Source organism: Crocuta crocuta, unplaced genomic scaffold (assembly GCF_008692635.1).
Source record: "Crocuta crocuta isolate KB4526 unplaced genomic scaffold, BGI_CrCroc_1.0 scaffold124, whole genome shotgun sequence".
Classification (NCBI taxonomy): Eukaryota; Metazoa; Chordata; class Mammalia; order Carnivora; family Hyaenidae; genus Crocuta; species Crocuta crocuta.
In genome coordinates, this window is record NW_027551573.1 from 4,684,835 (window position 1) to 4,712,062 (window position 27,228).

The 27,228-nt window shown below is 50.1% G+C and overlaps 1 protein-coding gene and 1 long non-coding RNA gene across 3 annotated transcripts; one reads left to right on the forward strand and one right to left on the reverse strand.

Moving 5' to 3' along the window:
* Positions 1 to 5: 5 nt before the first annotated feature.
* Positions 6 to 2,038, forward strand: IRX3 (iroquois homeobox 3; the record flags this gene model as incomplete). The annotated part of the gene is given in 6 exon segments (XM_077751289.1): positions 6 to 47; positions 228 to 638; positions 640 to 822; positions 924 to 976; positions 1,046 to 1,141; positions 1,601 to 2,038. Coding segments are annotated over 6 exon segments (840 nt in total), but the record flags the coding sequence as incomplete, so codon positions are not given.
* Positions 2,039 to 11,275: 9,237 nt separating this feature from the next.
* Positions 11,276 to 25,282, reverse strand: LOC144220983 (uncharacterized). Of its 2 annotated transcripts, none has more exons than XR_013331910.1 (3): positions 24,892 to 25,282; positions 13,916 to 14,058; positions 11,276 to 11,372 (listed from the first exon to the last, which is right to left on the reverse strand). It is a non-coding gene; the product is annotated as an uncharacterized LOC144220983 (long non-coding RNA). The 2 variants fall into 2 exon arrangements; XR_013331909.1 differs by lacking the exon at positions 24,892 to 25,282 and adding an exon at positions 16,774 to 16,949.
* Positions 25,283 to 27,228: the final 1,946 nt, after the last annotated feature.

Sequence of the window (27,228 nt, forward strand, 5' to 3'; positions counted from 1 at the left end):
GTGCCTTTCTGCCCTACGCCGCCGAGCTGCCCATCTTCCCGCAGCTGGTAAGCGCCCAGGGAGCCGGAGGGCGGTGGAGGGAGGGCTGGTTCTGGGCCGCGCGGGGCGAGGTGGAGCGCGCGGGAGTGGAGCGGCGGGGCCCGGGCCGGGGAGGGTGGAGGCGGCGACGGCTAGGGCTCACCCGTGCTCCCACCGCGCGTGTCCCTTCCTTCTCCATGTGCGTACAGGGCGCGCAGTACGAGCTGAAAGACAGCCCGGGGGTGCAGCATCCGGCCGCGGCCGCTGCGTTTCCGCACCCGCACCCTGCCTTCTACCCGTATGGCCAGTACCAGTTCGGGGACCCGTCCCGTCCCAAGAACGCCACCCGGGAGAGCACCTCCACGCTCAAGGCCTGGCTGAACGAGCACCGCAAGAACCCCTACCCCACCAAGGGCGAGAAGATCATGCTGGCCATCATCACCAAGATGACCCTCACCCAGGTGTCCACCTGGTTCGCCAACGCGCGCCGGCGCCTCAAGAAGGAGAACAAGATGACGTGGGCGCCCCGCAGCCGCACGGACGAGGAGGGGAACGCTTACGGCAGCGAGCGCGAGGAGGAAGACGAAGAGGAGGACGAAGAAGACGGCAAACGCGAACTGNCCTCCTGCGGGCCTGGACCCCTGCGCTCCCGCACCAGCGCCCTCCTCAGCCCTGCAAAAGCCCAAGATCTGGTCCCTGGCCGAGACGGCCACGAGCCCGGACAACCCGCGCCGCTCGCCTCCGGGCGCGGGGGCTTCTCCCCCGGGGGCAGCCGTCGCGCCCCCAGCCCTGCAGCTCTCTCCAGCNAGAACTTAGACGGCGCGGCCGCGGGGCCCGAGCTGGCCTTGGCCGGGGCGGCGCACCGGGACGGCGACCTCGGCCTGAGACCCATGGCGGACCCCAAGAACAGCGACTCGGACGACAGCTCCGAGGGCTTGGAGGAGCGCCCCTTGCCCGTGTTGAGTCTGGCCCNCCACCCCGCGCCTGCCTCCCGCGGCCCCGAGCGCTGCCACGGAGCTCTCTAAAGGCCCCCCTTTTCCTTCCCCGCTCCCCTAGATCGCTGTAGTGCCTTGGAAGTGGAGAAAAAGTTACTCAAGACAGCTTTCCAGCCCGTGCCCAGGCGGTAAGAGACCCCGCGGTGGGGGCGGGGGGGGGCCCGCGAGGGGGCGGGGCACGAACGCGGCGCCCCGAGGCTTTTGCCCCCGGGGAATGCGGCCTCGGGGACGGGCTCTAAAAAGGGGACAAGACCCACACCCTCCGTTGTGCCCGCGGGCCCAGAGAGGCCTGGGCAACCCAGTCCGTGCCCAGGGCACGGCGCGGTCGGAACCCGAACCTGGCCGGGGCAGCGGGCCCTTGAGGCGGGCGGCGGCTCTGGGAAGCCCACTCGGAGGTCTTCGAGCCGGGACCTCGGGTCCTGACTCCTTCCCAACCTTCTGATAGTCAAACGGAAGCTGGACCTCATCTGACGCCCAGACACCCCCCGGGCCCCCCAGCCTCAGGCCCAGGTTGGGTGTCCCAGCCCTCGGCAGCGTCGGGGCCCCGAGCGCTCGCGTCCTTTGCTACCCCTGCTTCTCTCTTCCAGGCCCCAGAACCACCTGGATGCCGCTCTGGTCTTATCGGCTCTCTCCTCATCCTAGTACTTATTTTTAAAAATTTTCAATCGTTGTAATAATTGTAAAAAAAAAAAATCTCTCTGTATAGTTATGACTTGTAAGCATGTCCGTGTATGAATACCTAAAAAACAAAACTAGGCAAAAAGAAAAAAAAAAAAAAGAAATAAAACAAGTCCCCCTCAGTCTTCCCCAAGTGGCTTCTGTACCCCACGATAGCTGAGTTTGTGAGGGGTTTTTATTTTGTCGTTGCTGTTGGGTTGATTTTGGGGGGTGGAGTTTGGTGAGGATAAGTGCGTCTGACTTTTTTTTTTGTATATACAGAAAAATGTACATATGTGTGAACCAAATTGTACAAGAAAGTATCTATTTTTGGCTAAATAAATGAGCTGTTGCCACTTTGACTATAACCCGCCTGTCTGCCCCCCACCCCCTCCACCCCGGGGGACAGATCTATTTGGTTTTTGTTTTGTTTTGTTTTGTTTTGTTTTATGGGCTCCCCCCCTCCAACTCCCCATGTTTGAAGAGTCGCTGGACTCAGCGGAAAAGAAGGAGAGTCAGGAGCCTGTGATCGGAAGAGCACAGAGGCCCAGGAGACACAGAGGTGGCGGGGCTGGGGGCGCCGCGGAGGCGAGGCAGTTGCAGAAGTAGGTGGGGTGCCCCAGAGAAAGGTCTGGGGAGACAGCTGGGGAAACCCTACCAGATGGCCTCCGGAGGAGCCTGGGGAGTCGGGCCCACCCGTCGGCCCACTGGATCAACTCAGGGCTTTGGGGCCTGCTCCCGCGGCAGAGCAGAAAGACTCAGAGAAGGATCTGGATGCGGAAAGGTTAGATTGGGGGGTTTCCATGAGTCGCGCGCCCCCATTCTTAGATAGGCACAATTGAGGTTCCCTCAGTCTTATGTCAGGACATGTGCAAGCTCAGTTCAAGCTCTTTCCAACCTTGCTGCACCCTTAGACTCCTCCTTATAGATGCAAGGGTGTGGGGTGGCGGTGAGTAGGGGCTGGGGAGAAAAGGGGACCTGGGGGTGCAAAGCATTTCCTCTTAGTGACTGTGCCCAGGCCCGAATTGAGAGTGGGGGGGGGACCCGAGGCCCGGTGGCCTCTGTGCGCCTTGGTGCCCCAGTGGGTTTTCCCTCAAGTGCCCTGGAAGGGCAGCTTTCTAGGGTGCTGGTGGGGGTGCAGAGGTGTGGGGTGTTGGGGGCCTGCTGTACGCTGATCCAGCCGGGATTCAGGGTCTGCAGCCCGGTCACGGGGTGGCCAGGCCGGGGGAGGGAGCTGGGAAATTTGGGGCTGGAGCTCCCTCTACAGGACAAAAGGGCCACTCAGCTCCTGCCTTAGCGGCCTCTCCAGCCTCTCCAGCCAGGCTGGCCCTGGCCGGCCCAGGACCAGTTTGTCGCCTTCTTGTTTTCTCTTTCAGTCCGCCAGTCTTGCCCAACTTGGACTTGAACAAGTTGTGGGGAGCGCTGGAAGAGTGCCGCCTTGGGCGCCAAGTGGAGGGTACCTTTTTTTTTTTTATTTAATCTCCTTCCTCATGTTTAGTTAGTAAATTTAGTTAGTACATTTTTTTAGTTAGTAAATTTAGCCCCGTGTGGAGCCTGTGACAGTCTCGTGGCTTCGTGGGGCGGGGAGGGATTGCACGCCTAAAGCCACATTGCAAGGCACGGAATTATGTATATCGTACACCTGCAGCTTGGGCAGGAGCCTGGGCCAGGTGGGGACCCATCCATGCTGGGGGGAGGGGCAGTGGCCAGCCGGAGCTCCATGGACGCTGGGGAGTCGGGGTGTGGTGGCCGGTCCAGGAGCAAGTGGGTCTGGTGGTGGCTAGTCGGTGGCCTTTCACAGAGGCCTGGTTAAACAGAGGCTGACATCCAGGCAAAGCTGTTCTGAGGCTGGAGTCCCCCCTCCTCCCCCTCCCCCAGAGGTGAGAGATGTTTCTTGGGCTCCCTCCTCTCCCAGCTTTGATTACTGGTGTTTATAGGTCCAGACTCCTTCCCAGGACTCAGATACAGGCTGTGGTCCGGCTCAGGCCCTGGCCCCATGGTACTGGCTTCAACTGCCTGGGCCTTGAACCTCAGAGCCCAGGGCCTCAGGGCAAGGCAGAGGCCTCCGCTGGTGGGCATGAGTATCTTTAGGTGGACAGCACCGCTGATAGCCCGGCAGCTATGGCCTCGCCAGCTTTGCTGCCTCACAGACCTAGGTCCCTTGTCTATGTCCCAGGGATCTCTGGGCAGATCACTGACTTCTCCGTGCTGTGTGTCCTCAACTGTGAAATGAGAATGATGATGCCTACCCCACCGGGTGGATGTGCAGATGAGAGACCAAGAATGCCCCAGGCTGCTATGTGGCAGTGAGGGTCAAATCGCTCTAGTATTACTAATGCTCTGTTCTAGAATCTCGGACCCCTCTCCTCAACTCCGGACAATATTCTGCTCGCCCGCTCCCATTGGCCGTAACAGTGAGGTGTCAGCCTGCAGGCATCTCGGGACCCAGCTCGACCCAGGGAGAAAGGAAGGGAGAGATGGCTCCCCAGGCAGGGCGACCAGGGAGAGGGGTGATGGTAGAAGTCCGCCAGCCTTGCCACATGGACCGTCCAGAAGGGCCACCAAGGGAGGAGGGAAAGCATCTGTTCGCAGGGAGAGGGGTGTGGGGAGGCCAGGCCGGGCTCAGAGAGGTCTCACCCCCTGGCCTCGGCGGCCCTCCAGTGAAAACCCCACGGCCTGCTCACCTCTTCAGCCCAGCTCATTCCAGGGATCATGGCCCTTGGCTGAGACCCGTCCCGCCCCCCGAAAGGGCAGTGTGTGGACATACCAGTGGAGAGCCGGGAAAACCTGTGTATGTGTGTCCTCTCTGTCTCACAGAATACACAAGCCTTCACGTGGCCCCAGATCGACCCCCAGAAGGTGATGCCATCCAGACAAAGAGGCCTAAAAAAGGGAAGAGAAGGCTGCTCGCCTCCCCCACTCCCCAGGGAGCTGGTCCTTGGTCCTTCACCCTGAACTGTCCCTTCCTGTCCCTCCATCCTTTGTTGTGTGGCCCTCAAATTTCACAAAGAGAAAGGAAGCTGGAAGCGTAGGACTCACAGAGAGAGAGAGAGAGACACACACACACACACAGAGAGAAGGAAGCCAGAGAGAGGAGAAGAGAGAGAGAATACATGGGAATCTTATCCTGGGTCCTGATTAAGCTTCAATTAGAAATAAAACATGTCAATCACTCCGCCCAGAAGGGGCTCCCGCTGTCGAGGCTGGTTATGCAAAGCGCGCCAAGGTGTGTGGGGATAATCAATTAGGTCAGAGGAAGGAGTGTATGTCACCGCTTTCCTCATTATCTGCACGGCGCTGGAGGTAGGGGTGCATCACCGGGCCAGCGAGCCAGAGGAGAATAAAATTATCTCCCTAAGTGATGGCCCCGTTCGCGGTTTCCAATTGAATTTATTTTCGCTGGGATACAGGGAGGTGGACGCGGGGTCCAGGCAGAGGGTAATATGGAAAAAGAGCACAGCAGAGGCTTCCCGGAGAGGGAGGGGTGCTCCAGCCACTCACCTGCTCCAGGTGAGGAGCGAGGAGAAGGGCAGGGCCTCGACTACAGGGCTGGTGGTCTCCAGGCCCCCTGGAGGGTCCGCTGTCTCAGGCCCGAGGCCAGGAAGGGAAGCAGCAGGGATCGGAGGCTTGGATGGGAATCGGAGATCAGCCGTCCTCGCTGACTTGTTGGGACTTCCCATCAGAAACTCCGGCGTTGGGCCCGACTATTTGTCTCCTTCGAGAAATGCGCTCTGCATCCTATATAACACCCGGCTGCACGCACCCTCTACCTCTACCAAATGAACAAGGACAATCACAGGTGTGCCCCAGTTGCGTCTGCGGCCAGAGATAATCCAACTCGAGTGGAAGAAAGTGTCATCCCGACTCCGGGCTCCACCTTCACCTGGGATTGGATTAGACGAATCTGTTCTGGGCCAAGGCTGGCGAGTACGAGGGATAAACGGAGGGACCGCATAACCTCTCCGGATGCTGCCTCCCGACCCTGATTTGCCACTGTCATCGCAGCCAGCCAGCCAGCCAACGGGACCACACTGAAAACGTCCATCTATTGCGTGGCCAGCCTAGCTTTAAGGCACCTGCTTCCTTCAGGACGGAGGCTCCAGCCCTTCTGAAAACCATCCTGATTGTTTGCATGGAAGCCCCGCACCCTTCTCCATGGCATCTCTTCTGGANCCAGGGCAGGGTGGGGAAGAGGTCCTGAGACGGACCATCTCCACTGGGCGATGCCCGCACTCCCGGGACATAGGGCGAAGTGCGGGGATATTTCCCATTGTCATGCCTGGGGAGGGTGGCGATCAGAAAGGCCGCTGACACCAAGGATGCCGTCCCACGAGGCCCAGGCCAGCCCGACAGCAGAGAATTATGGGGTCCAGAGTGTCCATAGGCTGCGGTTGAGGAACCTAGAACTTGAGGGAGGGGAGAGGTGTCTGAGGGCGATCACAGCGGGTACTTTCTCCCAGAAACCCCAGGCCTGTGGAGGGAAACATTAAAGAAGGATGCTAAATGGGGCCGCTTTCGGCTTTTGAAACATTTTGGGGGGCCACGGGGATGAGAAAGCGTAAACAGGAAACTTTGCCAGCCTGGGAAAGAGAAAGGCGTTTCAACTCCCTGAGCCGCTGGAGGTGGGGCCGTCTCAGGAGAGAGAGACAGTCTTCTCCAAAGAGGATGTGTGTCTGGAAAGTTGAGGCCTTGCTCCCTGGATATTTATACCAGGAGCAGGTTACGGGAACCTTCTCCCAGATGAAAGCCCAGCTCCTGTGGTTTTTTTGCCTCGTAATTATCGCCACCTCTTAACTGCTGCCAGCCCTTCCTGCACTTAAATGCGTCTATTTATTTACTCGCCTGTTTTACCCGGGGGTGTCCGTGTGCGTGTGCGCGCCCCCGTGTGCACGGGTGTGTGTGTCCCGTGTCAGGGAGCAGGAGGGAGACACAAGCGGGGGAAGGTGTGACTCGGGCGGCCGGGCCCGTCTAGGACGGGCAGGCTGTGATTTCATGGCTTTTGTGCCCGCNCGGCCGCTAACAAGTGGGCCCACAGCCCTCCGGGGCCTTTGGAGTTCACTCATCTGAGAGATTGTGCTTTTCCCAGCCGCTCAGATTTATTTTGCTAAAGTTACAGGGCAATTATGGAAATGCGCCCTTTGAAGCCGGGCTGATTTCTCTTTATTTTCTTCTCCCTGACAAAGCACGGCCTCCCTGCCTCTTGTGGGCTTTTTTTTTCTTTCCTGCTCTCTCTCTCTCTCTTTCCTCTCTCTTTTTTTCTGATAATTCTTAGATAGCGGGAGTTTCCAGGGGTAATTTGAAAACATCTTTGGAACGGTGCTAAAATGTGCGTCGATTAAAATGACGTTACTATGGTTTTAACGTTATGGGTTTGTTTTGTTTTGTTTTGTTTTTAATGAGATGTTGATGGCCAGGAGGGGAGAAATGAATTCATGATAGCAAGGGACAGCCACCACAGGCCCAGATTGCTGGCCCGGGACAGTCCTGCCAGCCTGAGGCCTGGAGCGGGGAGGCCTGGGCCAGCCGGGCAGGCCACCTGGGGCCCGGGCCACCTGGGCCCCCCCTCCCAGGCCCCGGAATGTGTCACTCCACAAATTTAACAGGATGAACGCCCCGCTCCCCTTTCCTCGCACCTCTGGAATGAGAGGCCCAGACTCAACGGGGCTGTGTTTTCTGGGCTTTGTACATAATTTGTCACTGTAACACGGAATCTGGAGGCTCTGTGTGAACCAACCCAACTTACTCCTCTTCTCCCGCCCCACTTTGCTGGACTTGACGCAAGCGCATTGAGGAGAAGTGTCTGAGCCCAGACGGTGTGGGCCTCCGTGCTGCCGAGGCCTTCGACGGAGAGAGTGGCCTGCGTGGTGTGCGGGAGCCTCTGTCTCTGTTTTTCTGGAGTGGCTTTGCAGTTTCCTTTGTCCATGTTTTTCTTTCCTCCTTCCTCCCTCCCTCCCTCCCTCCTTGTCTTTGGGGCTAATGGCTCATTATCTGTATACACACACCGACGGGAGTCTCATTACCTTTAAGGGCCAGGTGTTGGCCTCAGTGGCCAGAGTGGAGAATGAGAAACGGGGGCCCCTGGGGGGCTCGGTCGGTTAAGTGTCTGACTCCGGCTCAGGTCATGATCTCATACTTTCGTGAGTTCCAGCCCCGAATCGGGCTCTGCAGCAACAGCATGGAGCCTGCTTGGGATTCTCTCTCTCTCCCCTGCTCTCTCTCTGCCCCTCCCCCACACGTACTCTCTCTCTGTCTCAAAAGAAATAAATAAACCTAAAAAATTAAAAAATAAATAAAATACAGTAAAACAAATGAAATGGGGTTCAGGGCTTACTATTCTGTAGGCCTAACCATTCACTGCCCTCACCACTTTCCATGAATTTTAGTTAATGTTCACACCTCCTGCTCGGGGGAACCCACTGAAGAAATTAAGGCTTAAAGAGAAGTTCAGCTTCAGAGACTCTTCTGGTACCAGGCAGAACATTCCAGAACATTCCATAGGGGATGCTCCTGTCTGAATGAAAAGGGTAATATACATTTGTTTGTATAAGGAGCTGGTGTGGTTGCCTGAAGGAAGGGACCCGGGCACCAGAAGGTCAAGGACAGGAGGAATATTTTTCAGTCTCTGTCCATTTGCTCCTTTTGATCCGTGTGAATGTATCAGCTCTTCAAAAACCTTTTTTGGTTTGTTTGTTTTTAAATAACAGGAATGCCTGAGAGAGTGTGTGAGACACAGACAGACAGACAGAAAGCTACTTCCCTGGATCTTACAGCATTCATTAATTCATTCCCTGACACCGCAGAGAGTCCTCGAGTACCTGTATGTGGGGCACCATGCCCCTTAGGGTGGGCCCTGCAATCAAATTGCCTTGGATCCAAGCCCAGCTCAATGTGACCCTGAGCCACTGACTACACCTCTCTGAGCTTTGCTCCCTCATAACACAGAGAGAATGATTATAATTTTACCACCCTCACTGGCTGTTGAGAGTATTAAATGAGCTAACTTGCACTTGGGACAGTGTGTGTACATAAGGATTTGCCTCGTGCATATGAATTACCTCATAAATTTACTTATATTATTTGTATTAATTATCCCACCAGCCTTGGGCAATCGGTATGACTGTCCCCATTTTTTAGATAGGTTACACCCAAACTCAGCCACTCAATGAGGCCGATAGGGGATAGAGCCAGCATTCTGATCAGAGTATTCATGAGCTCTGGAGTCTGCCCCTTGCTCGTGCAGTGAAATCTGGGGTGGACAGCCGGTCAGCTGTGACACTGCTTTGCTCCTGCCCCACCTGCCTACCGCATACCCTTGGGCCTGAACCTGTCTTGGATGGGCCAAGACCCTGTGTAGCCCCGACACACCCCTTCCCACCGCAGCCTGCCGTTGCTGCCACGAAGCCAGTGAAAAGAGAGGGCATGTGACCGGCTGTCACATGTGTCACAGGGATGACCTTGCATTTTTTGCCTTTAAATTAAAATTTGGGGGGGGCACCTGGGTGGGTCAGTCAGTTAAGCTCTGACTTCAGCTCAGGTCACGATCTTGCGGTTTGTGAGTTCGAGCCCCACATCGGGCTCTGTGCTGACAGCTCAGAGCCTGGAGTCTGCTTTTGATTCTGTGTCTCCCTCTCTTTCTGCCCCTCCCCCACTCACACTGTGTCACTCCCTGTCAAAAATAAATAAGCATTAAAAAATTTTTAATAAATATAATTTAAAAAATTTTTAAATGTTTTATTTATTTCTGAGACAGAGAGAGAGAGACAGTATGAGCAGGGGAGGGTCAGAGAGAGAGGGAGACACAGAATCTGAAGTAGGCTCCAGGCTGTGAGCTGGCTATCAGCACAGAGCCTGACGCGGGGCTCGAACCAACAATCTGTGAGATCATGACCTGAGCCGAAGTCAGACGCTTAACCGACTGAGCCACCCAGGCCCCCCTAAAATAAATTTAAAGATTTTAATAAGTACAGGACAGGGTGAGGATCTCCGTCCACTCGTTCAATTCCTTCTCACCTTCTGTCCTGGTGGAAAGGGGTTCTCTGTAGAGTTGCACACCAGCGTTTTGCTGGAAGAGTCCATCCATGTTAGCAAAAGAAAGGCTAATCTGCCTTCCAGATCTTTCTACTCAGCATGTGCTCCCCGATCTCGGAAGCTTGTTAGAAATGCAGACCCTCAGGCCGCTCCCAGAGCCACTGGATCAGAATCTGCATCTTCCAAGGATCCCCTGCATGATGTGTGCATACATTGAAGCATGAGAAACACCAGTCCACGTGCTCTTCAGTAAAACATGTGGCCCTTCCAGAATGGAATGTTCCTGAACAGTCTCTGCGACTTGGACCTCCATGCGAGGGGCAGGACAGAGGATTCAGAAAGGAGAGTGGGGCAAGGAGGAGGAGAGGAAGGAATGAGAGAGGTCAAGGGAGAAGGTGCCCGGTGTTGACCTGCAGCTGAAGTTACCAGGATGAAAGACATATTTTGTGCCCTCCCCTATCTTTAAACATGTTCAGGGTTGGCTGTGAGTGACACTGGGCCACAGCCTCTGCCTACAAGCTTTCTAGATATTTCACAGCACGGGGCTATATGCACCGAGAAAATGTAGGCTTTGTTAATAGTAGCTGATTTCTTGCAGTGTGCCTCACAGCTGACCCCCACGAAACTCGGGTGCATCTCCTGAAGAGAAGGGGGAGTCCACATGAAGGTCTGTGTTCATTATCTACTGCTACATAACAAATCCCCCCAAAGCATAGCGGTATGAAATAAGCACGTTCTGCGCATCCAAATTTCGTGGGAAGCTTAGCTGGGTAGCTCTGGCTTGAGGTGTCTCGTGGGGTCGCAGTCAAGATTTCAGACAGGGCTGTAGTGGTCTGAAGCCTGACTGGGTCTGACCGCCCAGTTCCAAGATGGGTTGCTCACACAGCTGTGGGCAACAATCCTCAGATCCTTGCCATGTGAATCTGTCCACAGGGCTTCTTGAATGCCCAAAACATGGCAGCCGTCTGCTCCTAGAGCAAGTGACCCCAGAGAGAGTGAGACAGAAGGCACAGCCTTTTATTTATTTATTTATTTTACCTAGCTTCAGAAGTCACACTTTGTCATTTCTCTGCAATATCCTACTGAAGTTACACTAATCAGCCCTCTTCAGTACGGAGGGAGCTATTAAAGAGCGTGAATACCAAAATGCAAAGATCATCGGGGCCATCTTGGAGCCTGGCCACTGCAGTCACTGACACGTCTGTGTGAACTTAATTTAGCACCTGCTTTCCCTTCTAAGAAAAGATGTTCCTGAGATCCTGAGAGGCTGGGTGCCTGGGTGTCAGAGATGGAAACCCAGTTCAACGGTCTTTTCTAAAAAAGTCTTTATTGTTTCATGTAAGTGGGGGAGACAAAAGTGGAATAATAATAATAACATCTAGTATTTACTGATCACATGCTATGAGCTCAGCACTTGCATTAACTCATTAAATCCTCACAAAGACCAAGGACTTGAAAGCATCAAGCATCAGGACTTTCTTTTTTTTTTTAATTTCAGTATTTTCTTTCTTTCTTTCTTTCTTTCTTTCTTTCTTTCTTTCTTTCTTTCTTTCTTTCTTTCTTTCTTTCTTTCATTTCTTTCTTTTATTTCTGCTTCAGTGTTGCCCTTTCTCTCAGACTTCTCCAAGTGGCAGGTACATGGTCATCATTCACTCTGTGCCCATGGCCTTAGAGCTGGTGATCCAAAGGGAAAAAGAAATGATTTCTGTTAGTTACTTTCAGTTGTAAAATCCCAAGGAAGGGCTCTGCTTGGCTCAACTGTGTCACATGTTTGCGGCTGGGCCAATCACAATGGCCAGGGGTGTGGCAGGAAGAGGGGTCCCTTGAAGAAAGTGAAGCTGTAACCTTCATAAAAAGGGCCGACATAATCAATTCAATCCCACCGTCTAATACGTGGGAGTGGTGCGGGAGGGGAGAGGGGAAGAAGATCTGCAAAGAGGTGTGGGAGGCAGGTGAGAAGGGAGAGCAGCCGGCCACTTCAGTGGAGGCCAGGCTTGCAAGCTGGTGACTGCATGAAGGCAGACCATGTCAGCCCTTCCTGGCCCAGCAGATGGCATCTGATCATGCCTGGGTCATGCCTCAACTTCTGGAGCTTTCCCACCTGAGTATCCCTAGGAAAAGAGCTGAGTGAAAACACACCCGAAGAATCTGAGGTCAGATGCAAAGTGGAGCACAAGAGTGCACGTTTTCTTAGTCTTATTTTTTTGTCTTCTTTAGGGGTTTGCATCTCACCCCATGACTTTTGCCTTTTTGCCTTATTATAAAGTAGTTTTTCATAAAAAGATCTTCAGATGGAGTGGATAATTCAGAGCCGCCATGGGTCCTGTGGTCTTGATACCTCCTGGGATACTTCCGGGTACTGGTGGAGGCCTGGTGACATGACTCAAGGAACCTGGGGTGGAGGGGCGCACCTGAGTGGCTCAGTCGGTTAAACTTCTGGCTCTTCATTTCATCTCAGGTCTTGATCTCGAAGTTCGTGAGTTCTATCCCCACGTCGGGCTCTGAACTGCCAGTGTGGAGCTTGCTTGGGATTCTTACTCTCTGCCTCTCCCCACTCCCTCTCCCTCTCTCTCTCTCAAAAAGAAAAGAAAAGAAACCTGAGGGCATGGGTCAACAAGAGCTGGATCCCAATGTCTTGGGGGAACAACAAAGGACAGAAGAATGGGTTGGCCTGGGGGGCCTTCCGGGGACTCACGTTTTGCTTAAAGTTGGTAGAACTTTAGAGCTTGGCATCCCCCTTTCTCTCCATCATTTCTCTACCTCTCCTCCCCTCTTACACTTGAACCTGAGCTGGGGGATGCACCTTTGGGCTGGGGATTCTCTTGGTGCTGCGTGTATCCCAGGGCCTTGAATTAGCGAGTACTCGGCCAATATTCTTGGACCACCTTGCTGCTTTGCGCTGCTGTGATACACTTAGGCTTTTCCTCACTTCCTTTCAGGTCATTAGGGAAATCTTTTGCAAATATTTTACAGAATAAGAATTATTAAATCATCTAATTATAAATATAATTTTATAACATTTTAATAATTATAAAGTATAACAGGTTTAAGCACAGTTAATTATAAAGCATAATCATCGCATTTTCATACATGTGGTGCCAAAGTGAGCACTGAAGTATAAGCATTGGGAAAGATGGTAAGAGTGAGGCGCTCAGTCGGTTAAGCATCCGACTTCGGCTCAGGTCATGATCTCACGGTTCGTGGGTTCGAGCCCTGTGTCGGGCTCTGTGCTGACAGCTCGGAGCCTGGAGCCTGCTTCGGATTCTGTGTCTCCCTCTCTCTCTGCCCCTCCCCTGCTCACATTCTGTCTCTCTGTCTCTCAGAAATAAATGTTAAAAAAATTTTTTTTTTAAAAAGATGGTAAGAGCTACCCTTGGTTCCGGCCAGCCATGTGACAGGGACTTGTCCTCATGCAAAGTCAGCAAGAGACTATGGTTTGAAGGCAACAGTCATTCCATTTGTAGTTGACTTGTGTCCCCTTCCCCGTCATACCTGAGCACCCTAAATATATACCAGCTCCTCCCAAGCCCCCAAATACTAAGGTGCAGTCGGGACTGTTTGTGAGGTCAGACAAGGCTGGGGAACCCCGTCACGTGCACTCACTGATTTCCCTAAGATGCCCCTTTATTGTCCACATAACAGCCAGGCCAGGAGGTCTCCACACCGGGCTCTGTCCTCCCGGCAAGGCTCCTGACCTTTTGTGTCCTGGAACACAGCACAAGAAAAGGTGGCACGGCCTGGCTGGAAACAGTACTTGGGAAAAGGCCATAGGCTCGACTGCTTGTTCCGCAGCACGCGGAAGGGCCGTTTTTATCCAGAAATGTGGGACAAATACACTGCAGGGGAGAGGGGCTGAGCAGAAGGCGGCGCAAGGCGGGCAGAGACAGTGCCCGTCTGATGGGGAGGCGGTGTCCCTGTCTGTCAGTGGCAAGCTGTGACCGGGCAGTAGGAGACACCACAGCTAGCATGGACGGATCTGTCAACTAGGAGCTTCTAGGGAAGCTGTCTCCACCATTCCGCCCATCCAAGAAAGAAGACTCATCCATCCCACAAAGTTGTGGGTGGTTGAACTCACTCTGCCGAGGGAGAATCTGGGAGTCCTTCCTGGAGGAACCCCCTGGGATAATCTCCCAGGCCCTCAGATGAGACGTTTGGGATGAGAGCAAAAGATGGCCTACCCGTCTGCCTGGGGAGAAACCACAGTGGAATGTTCTTACCTTGCTGCCTCCGAGGTCTTTGGCTCACAAGCCACCGCGAAGCTTGTTCTGAGTCAGGATCTGCTCGTGTTCCGCTCCTCACTGGCGGGATGGTTACAGAACACTGGCATTTCTTTGTTCCAGCAACACTTCCTGGAGCTACCCTACAGGATTATTAATAGCAAGTTATAGGACTGCTCTGTGTCCATATTAGTATCGCCAACCCTGAGAACGTGTCATAACACCAACACGTAGGTGTGACATTCAAACTATTTAACACCTGGAACCTCACTAGCATCAGAACTGGCAGGGTCCCGAGGCTTCCTGCTGTGCCAGGCATTGACAGGTCAGCTTGTGAGTCATGGGAATGTCTGGGAGGTCCCAGGGAAGAGCCAGAACAGAAGAGGGGGTACTTGGGGATCTCAGGGCAACGGGGTTTACTAACTAGCATGGAACTATTTCTACATTTTCAAGACAGAAACAACTGGATATCCACCTACAAAAGAATAGAGTTGAATCCCTTTCTTATTCCATACACAAAAATTAGCTCAAAATGTATCATAGGGGGTGCCTCACTGGCTTGGTTTGTGGAGCATGCAACTCTCCATGTTGGGGCTGCTGCGCTGAGCCCTGCATTGGGTGTAGAGACTACTTAAAAATTAAAAAGTCTTTACAAAATGTATCATAGACTTAACTGTAAGAGCTAGAACTATACAATCCTTAGAAGAAAATACAGACATAAATCTTCATGACTTTGGGTATGGAAGCGCCTTCTTAGACATGACTGCACAAACACAAGTAACAAAAGAAAAAAATAGATAAATTTGACTCCATCAGAATGTAACACTGTGCTCCAAAGGACACCATCAAGAAAGTACATAGAGAACCCATAGAGTGGAGGGGGGTTAATATTTGCAAATTATATATTTGATAAGGGAATTGTATCTAGAAAATATTTTAAAAACCTATTACAACACAATAATAAAGATAACCCAACTTAAAAATGGGCAAAGCCTCTGAATAGACATTTCTCCCAAGATGATACATAAGTGGCCAATAACCACATGAGAAGATGCTCAACGATGACTGATGATCAGACAAATGGCACATCAGATCCACAAGGAGATGCCACTTCATGCCCATGAGGACAGCTCTGATCAAAGAGTTGAATAATAACAAGTGTTGGTGAGGACGTGGAGAAGCTGTAACATTCATACACTGTTGGTGGGAATGTAACAAGGTGCGACCCGTTGGAAAAGCAGATTGACAGTTATCCAACAAGTTAAACATAGTCTTTAGATGACCCAAAATTCCACTCCTAGTTATAGACTGAAGAGAAATGAAAACGCACATCCACACAAAAACTTGTACATGAATCTCTACAAGCAGTATTATTCATAACAGCCCCAAAGTGGAAACAACCCAAATGTCCATCACCTGATGAATGGATAAACAACATGCGACCTATCCATACAATGGAATCATATTTAACCATTAAAAGGAATGAAGGACTTGCATGTGCTGCAGTTGGATGAACCTGGAAAATGGTGCTAAGTGATAGAAGGCAGCCATAGAAGATTACACACTGCATGGTCCCATTTATGTGAAATGTTCAGGATAGCACATCTATAGAAACAGAAACTGATTTCCTAGGATTGTCCCAGCTGGGAAGAAATACAGAGTGACTGCTAATGGGGACAAGGTTCTTTTTTGGAGTGACGAATGTGTTCTGAAATTGACGGTAGTGATAACTGCCCAACTCTGTGAGTACAACTGAACACTGTATAGTTTAAATACGTGAATTACAATTCATGTGAGTTATACCTCAAGAAAGCCATTGGATATGCTCCACTGGCCAGCACATAAACATACTACTTACAGGCACTCCCCAAAACGTTCAGACAGGCATCTGTGTGCATGCGTGTGTGTGCACACACACAAAAAAGCAAATACAAGAAGAAGGAGGAAATTGATGTGACATAAAGAGCTGTGAATATTTTCCTCTAAGACTGGTAACGGAGAGTGAATTTTTGTTCCAAGTTTTGGCACAAGAAACCCTGCTGAAAATACATATAATTTTACCTCCCCACAAGAATAAAAAGCTGTTGTAACTTCAAATAATTATCTTCTGGAACTTTCTTACATGGCAAGCTGCCTGAGTTGTCCCCATATCCTTACCACAGGAACAGGATTCCACCGGACGGTATTTGAAGGAAGACTCCCATGGGGCTTATAAAAGTCTGGTGCCGTTTCCCCCTCAAAAAGCGGATGATTTTCCCTCCCACACCAGCAAACTCCTACTGCCTAACACCAACTGAAGAGAGGCGATGGGAGAAGATGATTTCCAGAAATTAGAGTGCAGCGATGCGGTTCTGTGTGCAGGGAAGATGGAGGCTTCCATGACACTCCCCAGGACCAGGTCAGGGACCCCTGGCTTGTATACTGTGGGAACGCTGGGAAAAGCTTGTCACCAAGTGGAGGAAACCCGTGTCTCTATCAGACGGGCCCCCCAAGCTATCAAACACACTCACAGGTTCAATACAATTCCAGGCAAGATGGGTCCCGGTTGGGGAAAGCAATGTGGCCCTCTCAGTGTTTCATCCTTTGGACTGCTGCACAAAATCACGACCACGCACTCTGCTATGGTGACAAGTACTATCTAACATTTGTTGAGCGCTATGATAAGCATCTACATGCTTATCTCGTTCGATCCTCAAAGCCACTCACTAAGGTCAAAGCTATCATCATGCCCTCTCTGCAGGCGGAGGACTGAAGTGTAAGGGGCAGAGTGAAGTTCCGAACCCAGTTCTCTGCCTGGCCCTGTTGCCAAACTGCTCATCAGTTGTGCGTCACGGGCAGGCGCTCTGACACATACTTACCGACTAATACTTAGGGGAAGGATGGCAGAGGAGGGAAGAGGCGCATTCTCGTCTTTCCTTGGCCACTGTGAATTACTGTTGACTTCAGAATCCATTGTAGAATTACTGTGGAAACTCTTGAGAAGCGGCATTTTGGAGCACAATAGGCGTACGAGAGAATTCGCCCAATCCAAGATACAAGGAGAGGATAAATGGTGGTGGGGAGGTCATATTACTGAAAAAGTCTTCCTGTGCGTGTTTAGGGAAGACAGAAGGAGCAGTGGGTAAGTGAGGAAGACAGCAGACTAGAGTGCTCTCCAAGGCTGGGCCAGCCCCTGTCTTTGACCCTCACCGGGGCCAAGAGATGCTTCCTATCTACCACTTTGGTTTCTTTTAATGTTTTTATGTCGACATACTCTCAATGTGCAGAAAAACTGCAAGATTTTTTTATGGATTCCCATAAACCCTTCACCCAAGTGCCCCAAATGTAAACATTTTACCATATTTCTCTCTCTGTCTCATCTCAATACAGACGTGTAAGTATAAGATAAATACTTATATAAATATAGGAGTATGTCTATATTTATACACATATGTATATTTACAGTATATATTTATAACTATATAGATATATATCTATATTTATGCAAGTAACATCAATGTAAACATAAATATCTACATATAAACATATTTATGTATTCTACAGTACATATTTACAATTTGTACAAGTACACATACAATATATGTGTATTTCTTCAAGTACATATGTAATTTATACTCTATATGTATGTATATACATATATATATGTATAAATTGATACCTCCAATTCCAATCCAACACTGAAGAGTTCATTAGATACTTTGCTTTCCATACACGTAACCCTCATCTCTGTTAGCAAGAAACCTGACTCCCACTATGCACAATTGACTTCCTTATTTGCTCAATCCCAGAATACACAGCGTGTATTTTCAGAATGGCCAACCTATACGGGTACAAAACAGTAGCCAGCTCTCAAGAGCTAAAGATTCATGTTGAGCCCTTTTGTCTGTCACCAAAATGCTGTGTCCCAAGATCACAGGGGTCTGCTCCCCCTGCCCCTTCATCTCAGTGTGGTTGCATGTTTCATTTGACATACATTTCAGTTCATTTGTTTTCACTTGTATCTCATTTTAAGATTTTCCCCCAACCTTAATGATTTTAGTCCTTTTTAAAAAAAAATTTTATTTATTTTTGAGAGAGGGAGAGGGAGAGAGACAGAGTATGAGCAAGGGAGGGGCAGAGAGAGAGAGAGAGAGACCCAGAATCCGAAGCAGGTTNGGGAAGAAATACAGAGTGACTGCTAATGGGGACAAGGTTCTTTTTTGGAGTGACGAATGTGTTCTGAAATTGACGGTAGTGATAACTGCCCAACTCTGTGAGTACAACTGAACACTGTATAGTTTAAATACGTGAATTACAATTCATGTGAGTTATACCTCAAGAAAGCCATTGGATATGCTCCACTGGCCAGCACATAAACATACTACTTACAGGCACTCCCCAAAACGTTCAGACAGGCATCTGTGTGCATGCGTGTGTGTGCACACACACAAAAAAGCAAATACAAGAAGAAGGAGGAAATTGATGTGACATAAAGAGCTGTGAATATTTTCCTCTAAGACTGGTAACGGAGAGTGAATTTTTGTTCCAAGTTTTGGCACAAGAAACCCTGCTGAAAATACATATAATTTTACCTCCCCACAAGAATAAAAAGCTGTTGTAACTTCAAATAATTATCTTCTGGAACTTTCTTACATGGCAAGCTGCCTGAGTTGTCCCCATATCCTTACCACAGGAACAGGATTCCACCGGACGGTATTTGAAGGAAGACTCCCATGGGGCTTATAAAAGTCTGGTGCCGTTTCCCCCTCAAAAAGCGGATGATTTTCCCTCCCACACCAGCAAACTCCTACTGCCTAACACCAACTGAAGAGAGGCGATGGGAGAAGATGATTTCCAGAAATTAGAGTGCAGCGATGCGGTTCTGTGTGCAGGGAAGATGGAGGCTTCCATGACACTCCCCAGGACCAGGTCAGGGACCCCTGGCTTGTATACTGTGGGAACGCTGGGAAAAGCTTGTCACCAAGTGGAGGAAACCCGTGTCTCTATCAGACGGGCCCCCCAAGCTATCAAACACACTCACAGGTTCAATACAATTCCAGGCAAGATGGGTCCCGGTTGGGGAAAGCAATGTGGCCCTCTCAGTGTTTCATCCTTTGGACTGCTGCACAAAATCACGACCACGCACTCTGCTATGGTGACAAGTACTATCTAACATTTGTTGAGCGCTATGATAAGCATCTACATGCTTATCTCGTTCGATCCTCAAAGCCACTCACTAAGGTCAAAGCTATCATCATGCCCTCTCTGCAGGCGGAGGACTGAAGTGTAAGGGGCAGAGTGAAGTTCCGAACCCAGTTCTCTGCCTGGCCCTGTTGCCAAACTGCTCATCAGTTGTGCGTCACGGGCAGGCGCTCTGACACATACTTACCGACTAATACTTAGGGGAAGGATGGCAGAGGAGGGAAGAGGCGCATTCTCGTCTTTCCTTGGCCACTGTGAATTACTGTTGACTTCAGAATCCATTGTAGAATTACTGTGGAAACTCTTGAGAAGCGGCATTTTGGAGCACAATAGGCGTACGAGAGAATTCGCCCAATCCAAGATACAAGGAGAGGATAAATGGTGGTGGGGAGGTCATATTACTGAAAAAGTCTTCCTGTGCGTGTTTAGGGAAGACAGAAGGAGCAGTGGGTAAGTGAGGAAGACAGCAGACTAGAGTGCTCTCCAAGGCTGGGCCAGCCCCTGTCTTTGACCCTCACCGGGGCCAAGAGATGCTTCCTATCTACCACTTTGGTTTCTTTTAATGTTTTTATGTCGACATACTCTCAATGTGCAGAAAAACTGCAAGATTTTTTTATGGATTCCCATAAACCCTTCACCCAAGTGCCCCAAATGTAAACATTTTACCATATTTCTCTCTCTGTCTCATCTCAATACAGACGTGTAAGTATAAGATAAATACTTATATAAATATAGGAGTATGTCTATATTTATACACATATGTATATTTACAGTATATATTTATAACTATATAGATATATATCTATATTTATGCAAGTAACATCAATGTAAACATAAATATCTACATATAAACATATTTATGTATTCTACAGTACATATTTACAATTTGTACAAGTACACATACAATATATGTGTATTTCTTCAAGTACATATGTAATTTATACTCTATATGTATGTATATACATATATATATGTATAAATTGATACCTCCAATTCCAATCCAACACTGAAGAGTTCATTAGATACTTTGCTTTCCATACACGTAACCCTCATCTCTGTTAGCAAGAAACCTGACTCCCACTATGCACAATTGACTTCCTTATTTGCTCAATCCCAGAATACACAGCGTGTATTTTCAGAATGGCCAACCTATACGGGTACAAAACAGTAGCCAGCTCTCAAGAGCTAAAGATTCATGTTGAGCCCTTTTGTCTGTCACCAAAATGCTGTGTCCCAAGATCACAGGGGTCTGCTCCCCCTGCCCCTTCATCTCAGTGTGGTTGCATGTTTCATTTGACATACATTTCAGTTCATTTGTTTTCACTTGTATCTCATTTTAAGATTTTCCCCCAACCTTAATGATTTTAGTCCTTTTTAAAAAAAAAATTTATTTATTTTTGAGAGAGGGAGAGGGAGAGAGACAGAATATGAGCAAGGGAGGGGCAGAGAGAGAGCGAGAGACCCAGAATCCGAAGCAGGTTCCAGGCTCTGACTTGTCAGCCCACAGCCCGATGTGGGGCCCAAATCCATGGACCATGAGATCATGACCTGAGCTGAAGTCAGACGCTTAAGTGACTAAGCCACCCAGTTGGCCCAGTTCCTCTTTTTTTTTTTTTTTTTTTTTGAGTGCATGAGATGCTATCATGATTCCCTAAGTCAGAATGATACCAAGAACTATATTAGAGAGGCTTTACTTCCACCCATCCTTTCTTTCCTCAACCCCATTCCCAGGCACTTCCTTCTAACCAATCTCATTTTCTGTTCTTTCCTTCTAGCAGTTGGTTTTCCCTATGAACAAATATTTTCTTTCCCCCCTCCTTTCCTACACAAAAAGTAGCATCCTGCTTGAGCAATAGGTCATGGAAATAACCCCCGAATAGAGCTCCATGGGGTGGATAGCACCACAATTATTCAACCGATCTCCTAAATGTGTATATTTAGATTGTTTCTAATATCTATCTACCTATCTATCTATCTGTCTGTCTATCTATCTATTGATTTAGTATTTCTGGAGAGAGAGAGCGAGAGAGAGAGCACGCATGAATGGGGGAGGGGCAGAAAGAGGGGGAGAGAGAGAATCCCAAGCAGGCTCCATGTTCAGTGCAGAGCCAGGCATGCGGTTCGACCTTGAGAACTGTGAGATCATGACTTGCGCCGAAATCGAGAGTCGGACGCTCAACCGACAGAGCCACCCAGGCGCCCCTGGATTGCCTCCAGTATTTTGTGATTACAAACACCTCATGATCTAAAGTGGTCTCATGCTCCTGCCATCACGTCTTTGCTCCAGGAAGAAGCTTGGAAAGGGGGGAAAAAAAAAGACGTTCCTCAAGGATCATTCTTTAAGAAGACCTTCTGGAAGAATCTCTCAACAACTTCTATCTGCATCTCAGCGGCCAGCGTTTAGTCACATACCTACAAGGGATGTTGAGGAAAATACTCTTATAGTTGGCCACACCACTGTCCTCAGTGATTAGGGTTCTTTTGCTGAGGAAGCAGGGGAGTATGGGTATTGGCTGGGCGGCTAGCCATCTCTACCCCGTGTTACTACAGTGAACTTTCCAGTGCATCCATTCTACTGTACAACCTATAAATCTTTTGTTAACAAGAGTGAACAGAGAAAGTCACCTCTCTCTCTAGAGTACTTTGGGACAATTTCAGGAGCATTTGCATAGCACTGAGCCAGTGCAAGGCCCTCCCCTTTTGGGGACCAGAAGTACCCTAGAGAAAGCAGCCACTGGGGACCACCTATTATCTGAGCCACTAGGAGGGTCAGATGTGTTCATGGGAAGAGGAAATACAGTGATCCTTCAGCAAGCATAGGAGATGAGTCCAGAAGCCAGATGCCACTGCCTTTCACCAGAGGGGAAAGGAACATGGTACTCAATGTTACCCAGAGAATCAAATGCATCAAGAGACATTTAAAAAGCACCCCCCCCCCCACCGTTTATCCCAGGGGGATGGGGACTGTCACAGGAAGCAGCACGCAGTACAAACCGAATAATGTCAGAGGTGTCAGAAGGGGTAGCCGTTCTGTGTGCCTTTGGGAGCAGAGGCGAGGAGGGAGGAGCTTGGGGAGCCTGGGGAGAGGTGCAGTGGAAATACGCTGTAGAACTCAGACCCAGGGGAGCTGAGTTCAGACCCCATCTTGATGTGTGACCCATCAAGTCACCTCCCTGCTCTGGGACCTCATACTCTCTAGCTTGGAGTGTGTGGGAAGAACTAAGTGATAGATTAAAGACCCAGCAAGGAGCTTCTTATCACGAACAGCTTCTTTCCTATCATGGAGCAGGTGGGCTCTCGGTCAGTCCTCCACCAGGTATCAATGTCTGGTCACCAGACCCTCCTCCCCTGGGATGGAGCATTAGAGCGGCAGAAAGCACCTTCCTGGGGGAGGCCGGAGTCCTTCGTCTCCCTGGGACACAGTTCAGGGACTCTCCAGCTTGCTCATGGTGGAGCCTCAATACCCCCTATGAGGTAAGGCCCGAGCAAGACGGCCAGAGGGGCCAACAGAGGCCAATCTGCTTTAAGACGTGGGACATTTTTAGGCTTCCTGTTTCCTGCTTCAACACGCTGGTTCTAAAGGAATTTCGTCCCCAAGGCACTGTTCATTAAGAAACCACTTTGCTCATACTCAGGACTCCAGGGACGTCAACCTGGAATTTAGTACTGTCCCAGGGTCCCCTGGACACGCAGCCCTGGACATGTCTCAGCCTCTGGAAACAGCCCTCCCTTCCCCCTCGGGGTGTTTGGAGAAAGCCAGCCAGAGCTGTGCTCTTAATGGTTAAGTATCCGAAAGTGCTCGTGCCCAGAAAACAAACATGCTTTTGGGGGGGGAAAAAGCACATAAATTCTAACTCGTTAAACTCTTGGATAAGCCGAAAAAAAAAAAAAAAGCTACCACAGATGGAGCGCCTGTGCTCCTATACTTTACATGCATGACCTCGTCTCATTCTTACAAGCACCCCAAGGGTGTGGGAAGCAGCTGATATCACCTTCATTTTACCGAAGACCGAACAGATTCAGAGAGGTCGCGATGTTCGTCCAAGGCCACAGAGCCGGTCAGTGGCAGAGCTGGGATCCAAACCCAGTGCTCCATCACTCCAAACCCAGACTCTTAAAAAAGTCAGGCCTTTTGGGGAAGGGCCTTTCAAAGGCTCAGAAGTGGGGCTCAGAAGGCAGGGTGCGGGGCAGGTATCCCCTGGGGTGGGTGACCCCGTGAGCCGTCACTCTCCAGTGCAGCCAACGGCAGCCACGGCTGGAAGCCCGGACCCCTCCCTTCACTGCTCAGCCACAGTGAAACCAAAGTTTATTTTCGTTCCCTCCGTCCCCACGTTCTAGGAAAGCAGAGCTTGGGCTCCACATTCCACTCTAAATAAGGGATCGGAGGACTGTTCGAGCTAATTAAGATGATTCGCCAGTTTTGAAAGCGGTATTTCACACATGTGCACCCACACGCACCCGTGTGCACACACACACTTGCACACCCCCTCTGGGCAAACCTGCCTGACCAAACGCAGCCTTCACAGCGTTTGGGGACAGTCACTGCCTGTTCTTTCATTCAGAGGTGGCCCCCGGGACCCTTCTCCTTCTCCGTCCTATTACTGATTGCGTTTTTGGATTTCCACTGTTCCCTGGCCCTTTCCAGGCTCCAGACAGGAAGGCAATTGTAACTCATGAGAAACTAGGGTTCTGNTAGAGCTATAACTGCCCACTCTGGTCTGAACCGTCACCGCATCACCCTTGGGGACTAGCCAACTGAGGAAGGTGATCCTCTACGACCTTCCCTCTCAACGTACGATCTGTGGACCACGTTGCTGGCATCACCTGGGAGCTTGTTAGACATGCACACTCTGCAGTAACACACACACAGTAAAGTTTGTGGAACCCTGCTCTAAGATACTGAGAATATGGAGGCCTCCGCCCCCACCCCCCAAGTCCAGACACCTCAACTTTCAGGGCTGAGTACCTGGCCAAATGAATAAATATCTCTGCAGGCAGATGAGTTTGAGAAATATGACTTTCCAAGTTCCTCACCAGACGTACACCAAACATATCAGCACATTAGAGGCACTGATAAGTCCTGCATAATGGAACATCTACTTTTCTTTTTTAACTGAATGCCTCCTAAATTTATTTGCCCACAAAATATTTTCTTTCATAGAACACCCAGTGGTGGAATATACTTTGGGAACTAATACCCTTACTTCTAAGAGTCAAGCACAATCCCTTATATTATCTTTAGGAAAACGCACTTACGGTGTCCCTGTGACATTACATCTTAACAACCAGTTCTAAGGCCTCAGGAGGTCTGAATCAGGAACAAGGGTGACAGGAAAGCTTACATCAATTACCTTTAACCAGGGCCACACCCAAATCTCTTCAGGATTCCAACCTGGATTCCCAGGGTCCGTCAAACTCAACATGCCCAGCCCAGCTACATTCCAGAACACTTATCTGTAACAGCACCAATCTCCTTCCAGACTCCAGAACTGTGTTTTCACCCCCCCCCACTCCNCTCGGTTATGTCTTTCATCTCTTCACACCCGGCTCCTTCCCATTATGACTGGGCAGGGCCTCTTGTCCGTCAGGCCCCTCCCTGCCCTGATTCCTCCATGATTCATCCCGCCCACTGTGACTAGGGGGGGCTTCTCAACGCGCAGATGTGCTCCTGCTCAGACAACATCATCACGGGAGCCATCACTGTGGGTGACATTTACGAAGCGCTTGATAGGTTCTGACTCTAGTCCCGTTTTGAAGATCGGGAGGTCGAAGCACAGAGAGGGTAAGCAACTTGCCTGAAGCCTCGCGTGTCGTGAATGGCGGTGAGAGGATTTGAGGCGTGGACAGTATGACAGCCAAAGCTTAGCACGTCCCCTGCACAGACTGCCGAGAGGGCTGCGTGACTTTCCACAAGCCCCGCTCCACCTCCTGCCTCGCCCGCGCCGAACCAGCCACTCTGGTGGAATGTGGGGACCTCACTCATCTCCACCCGTCAGTGTCTCATGAAGTCTTTGCTCCAACACATTCTTCAGCTCCCAGCCACACCCCATCTGTCTTGATTACTAGAACCCTCTCTCACCCCTGAGAGACGGTCAACTTTTTGAGGCTTGGGCCAGGCCTAGCACATCTTGGTCTACCTTCCCTGGGCCTCCACCGGACAGGTGCTCCTCTGTCCCCTCTAGTCCATTCTCTAGCCTGCTCGAAAATATCTGCAGAGAGGGGCGCCTGGGTGGCTCCGTCGGTTACGTGTCTGACCTCAGCTCAGGTTATGATCTCACAGTTTGCGGGTTCGAGCCGCTTGTCTCTGCTCTCGGCGTGGAGCCCACTCCAGATCCTCTGTCTCCCTCTCTCTCTGCCCCTCCCCTGCTCTCTCTCTCTCCGCCTCAAAAATAAATAAACATTTAAAAATAAGTAAATAAGTAAAAGATCTGGAGAGAGCTCTAAAACTTTTCATTATGGAAAGTTTTTAACACACACTAAGATTTCAAATCAGCAAGTATTTACTGACCACTTACAAGATCTGGACCCAGAAGAGAGAAACATACAGAATAGAAAGACGGGGTGTTCTTTTATTTAATCCTTAGAATATCCTGTGAGGTAACTATGATGATTATTCCCTTTTCACAATGAAGTAGACTCAGAGAGGCAGAGACACTTTGTCAAGGTCACAGAGCAAGTGAATGATACAGTAAACGTTCTTTTTTGAGTCCATTGCTTCATGGGATTTTTAAAAATGTGTTATTTTTAAGGACAAGAGAAATATAAATGTGTTTTTTTTAAATCCAAACAATACTAAAGGGCATAAGGGCAAAGTGCCTTTGGTCCAATTCTGCAATCACTGACATCGCAAGTTTCTAGGCACTTTCATGCACCTATCAATGTACATATATATGAACACGTATATGTGGATACATATTATATACACTTATACATATACCACCTACTCCCACACACATAAACAGGTGTACCAACACAGGAGAATTCTATGCACCTGCTTCTGAATGTTTGCTCTATGCACTCAGCAGACTCTCACGGGCATTATTCTAGGCTGGCCCGTGAACTTGGCACCCGGGCCAGGACGAGTGAGAGAAGAGGGGCGCTGTGCACCTTCAAGACGTCGTGAGCACCCCCTGAAATTTTGTACCCGAGGCAGCTCCTTGGTCTCACCCCAGTCCCCGCCCTGCTTTGCATCCATCTTAATTAATCCCCAGAGGGGGTCTGTGTTTCAGGAAAGTACAGTTGACCCTTGAACAATGTCAGGGTTAGGGGCACCAACCCCCCCCGCACACACAGCTGACAATTCAAGTATGACTTTGACTCCCCCCAAAACTTAGCTACTAACAGCCTACTGTTGACCGAAGCCTTCCCAACAAATGTCCATCACCCATGTTCTGTATGTTATACGTATTCCATACTGTGTCCTTAAGGGAAGCTAGAGAAAAGGAAATGTTATTAAGAAAATCATAAGGAAGGGGCACCTGGGTGGCTCAGTCGGTTGAGTGTCTGACTTAGGCTCAGGTCATGATCTCGCAGTTTGTGGGTTCGAGCCCCATGTCAGGCTCTGTGCTGACAGCCAGCTCAGAGCCTGGGGCCTCTTTCAGATTCTGTGTCTTCCTCTCTCCCTGACCCTCCCCTGCTCACGCTGTCTCTCAGAAATAAATAAAAACATTAAAATTTTTAAAAAATAAAAAAAAAAAAGAAAATCATAAGGAAGAGAAAATACACTTACAGCCCGGGACTGTGTGTATCAGAAGCAGTCCGCGTGTAAGTGCACCCATACAGCTCAAACCCATGATGTTGGAGGGTCAAGTGTGCCATCCCGCTGGTGATTTTTATCTCCTTTCACAAATGGGAAAACGGAGGTGCAGAGAGGTAGAGGGATTTGCCCGCGTTGGGTCGGGACGGAACCCCAGGCTGTACACGCAGCTCCCAAGCCATGCTCTAAACCACGGGGCTCTTGCGGATTCTGTTAAGGTGGAGAGCCGCACAAGCGAAGCCCACCTTTGGCGGACTGCTCTGCCTCGGGTCTCTATGAAAAGCACCAGGGCACGAGCGCACTCAGGGAGGAAGAGCTCATGGAGGAGGTGGCATTTGTGGTGAGACGTGGAGAACGGCTAGGATTGCAGCAGGTG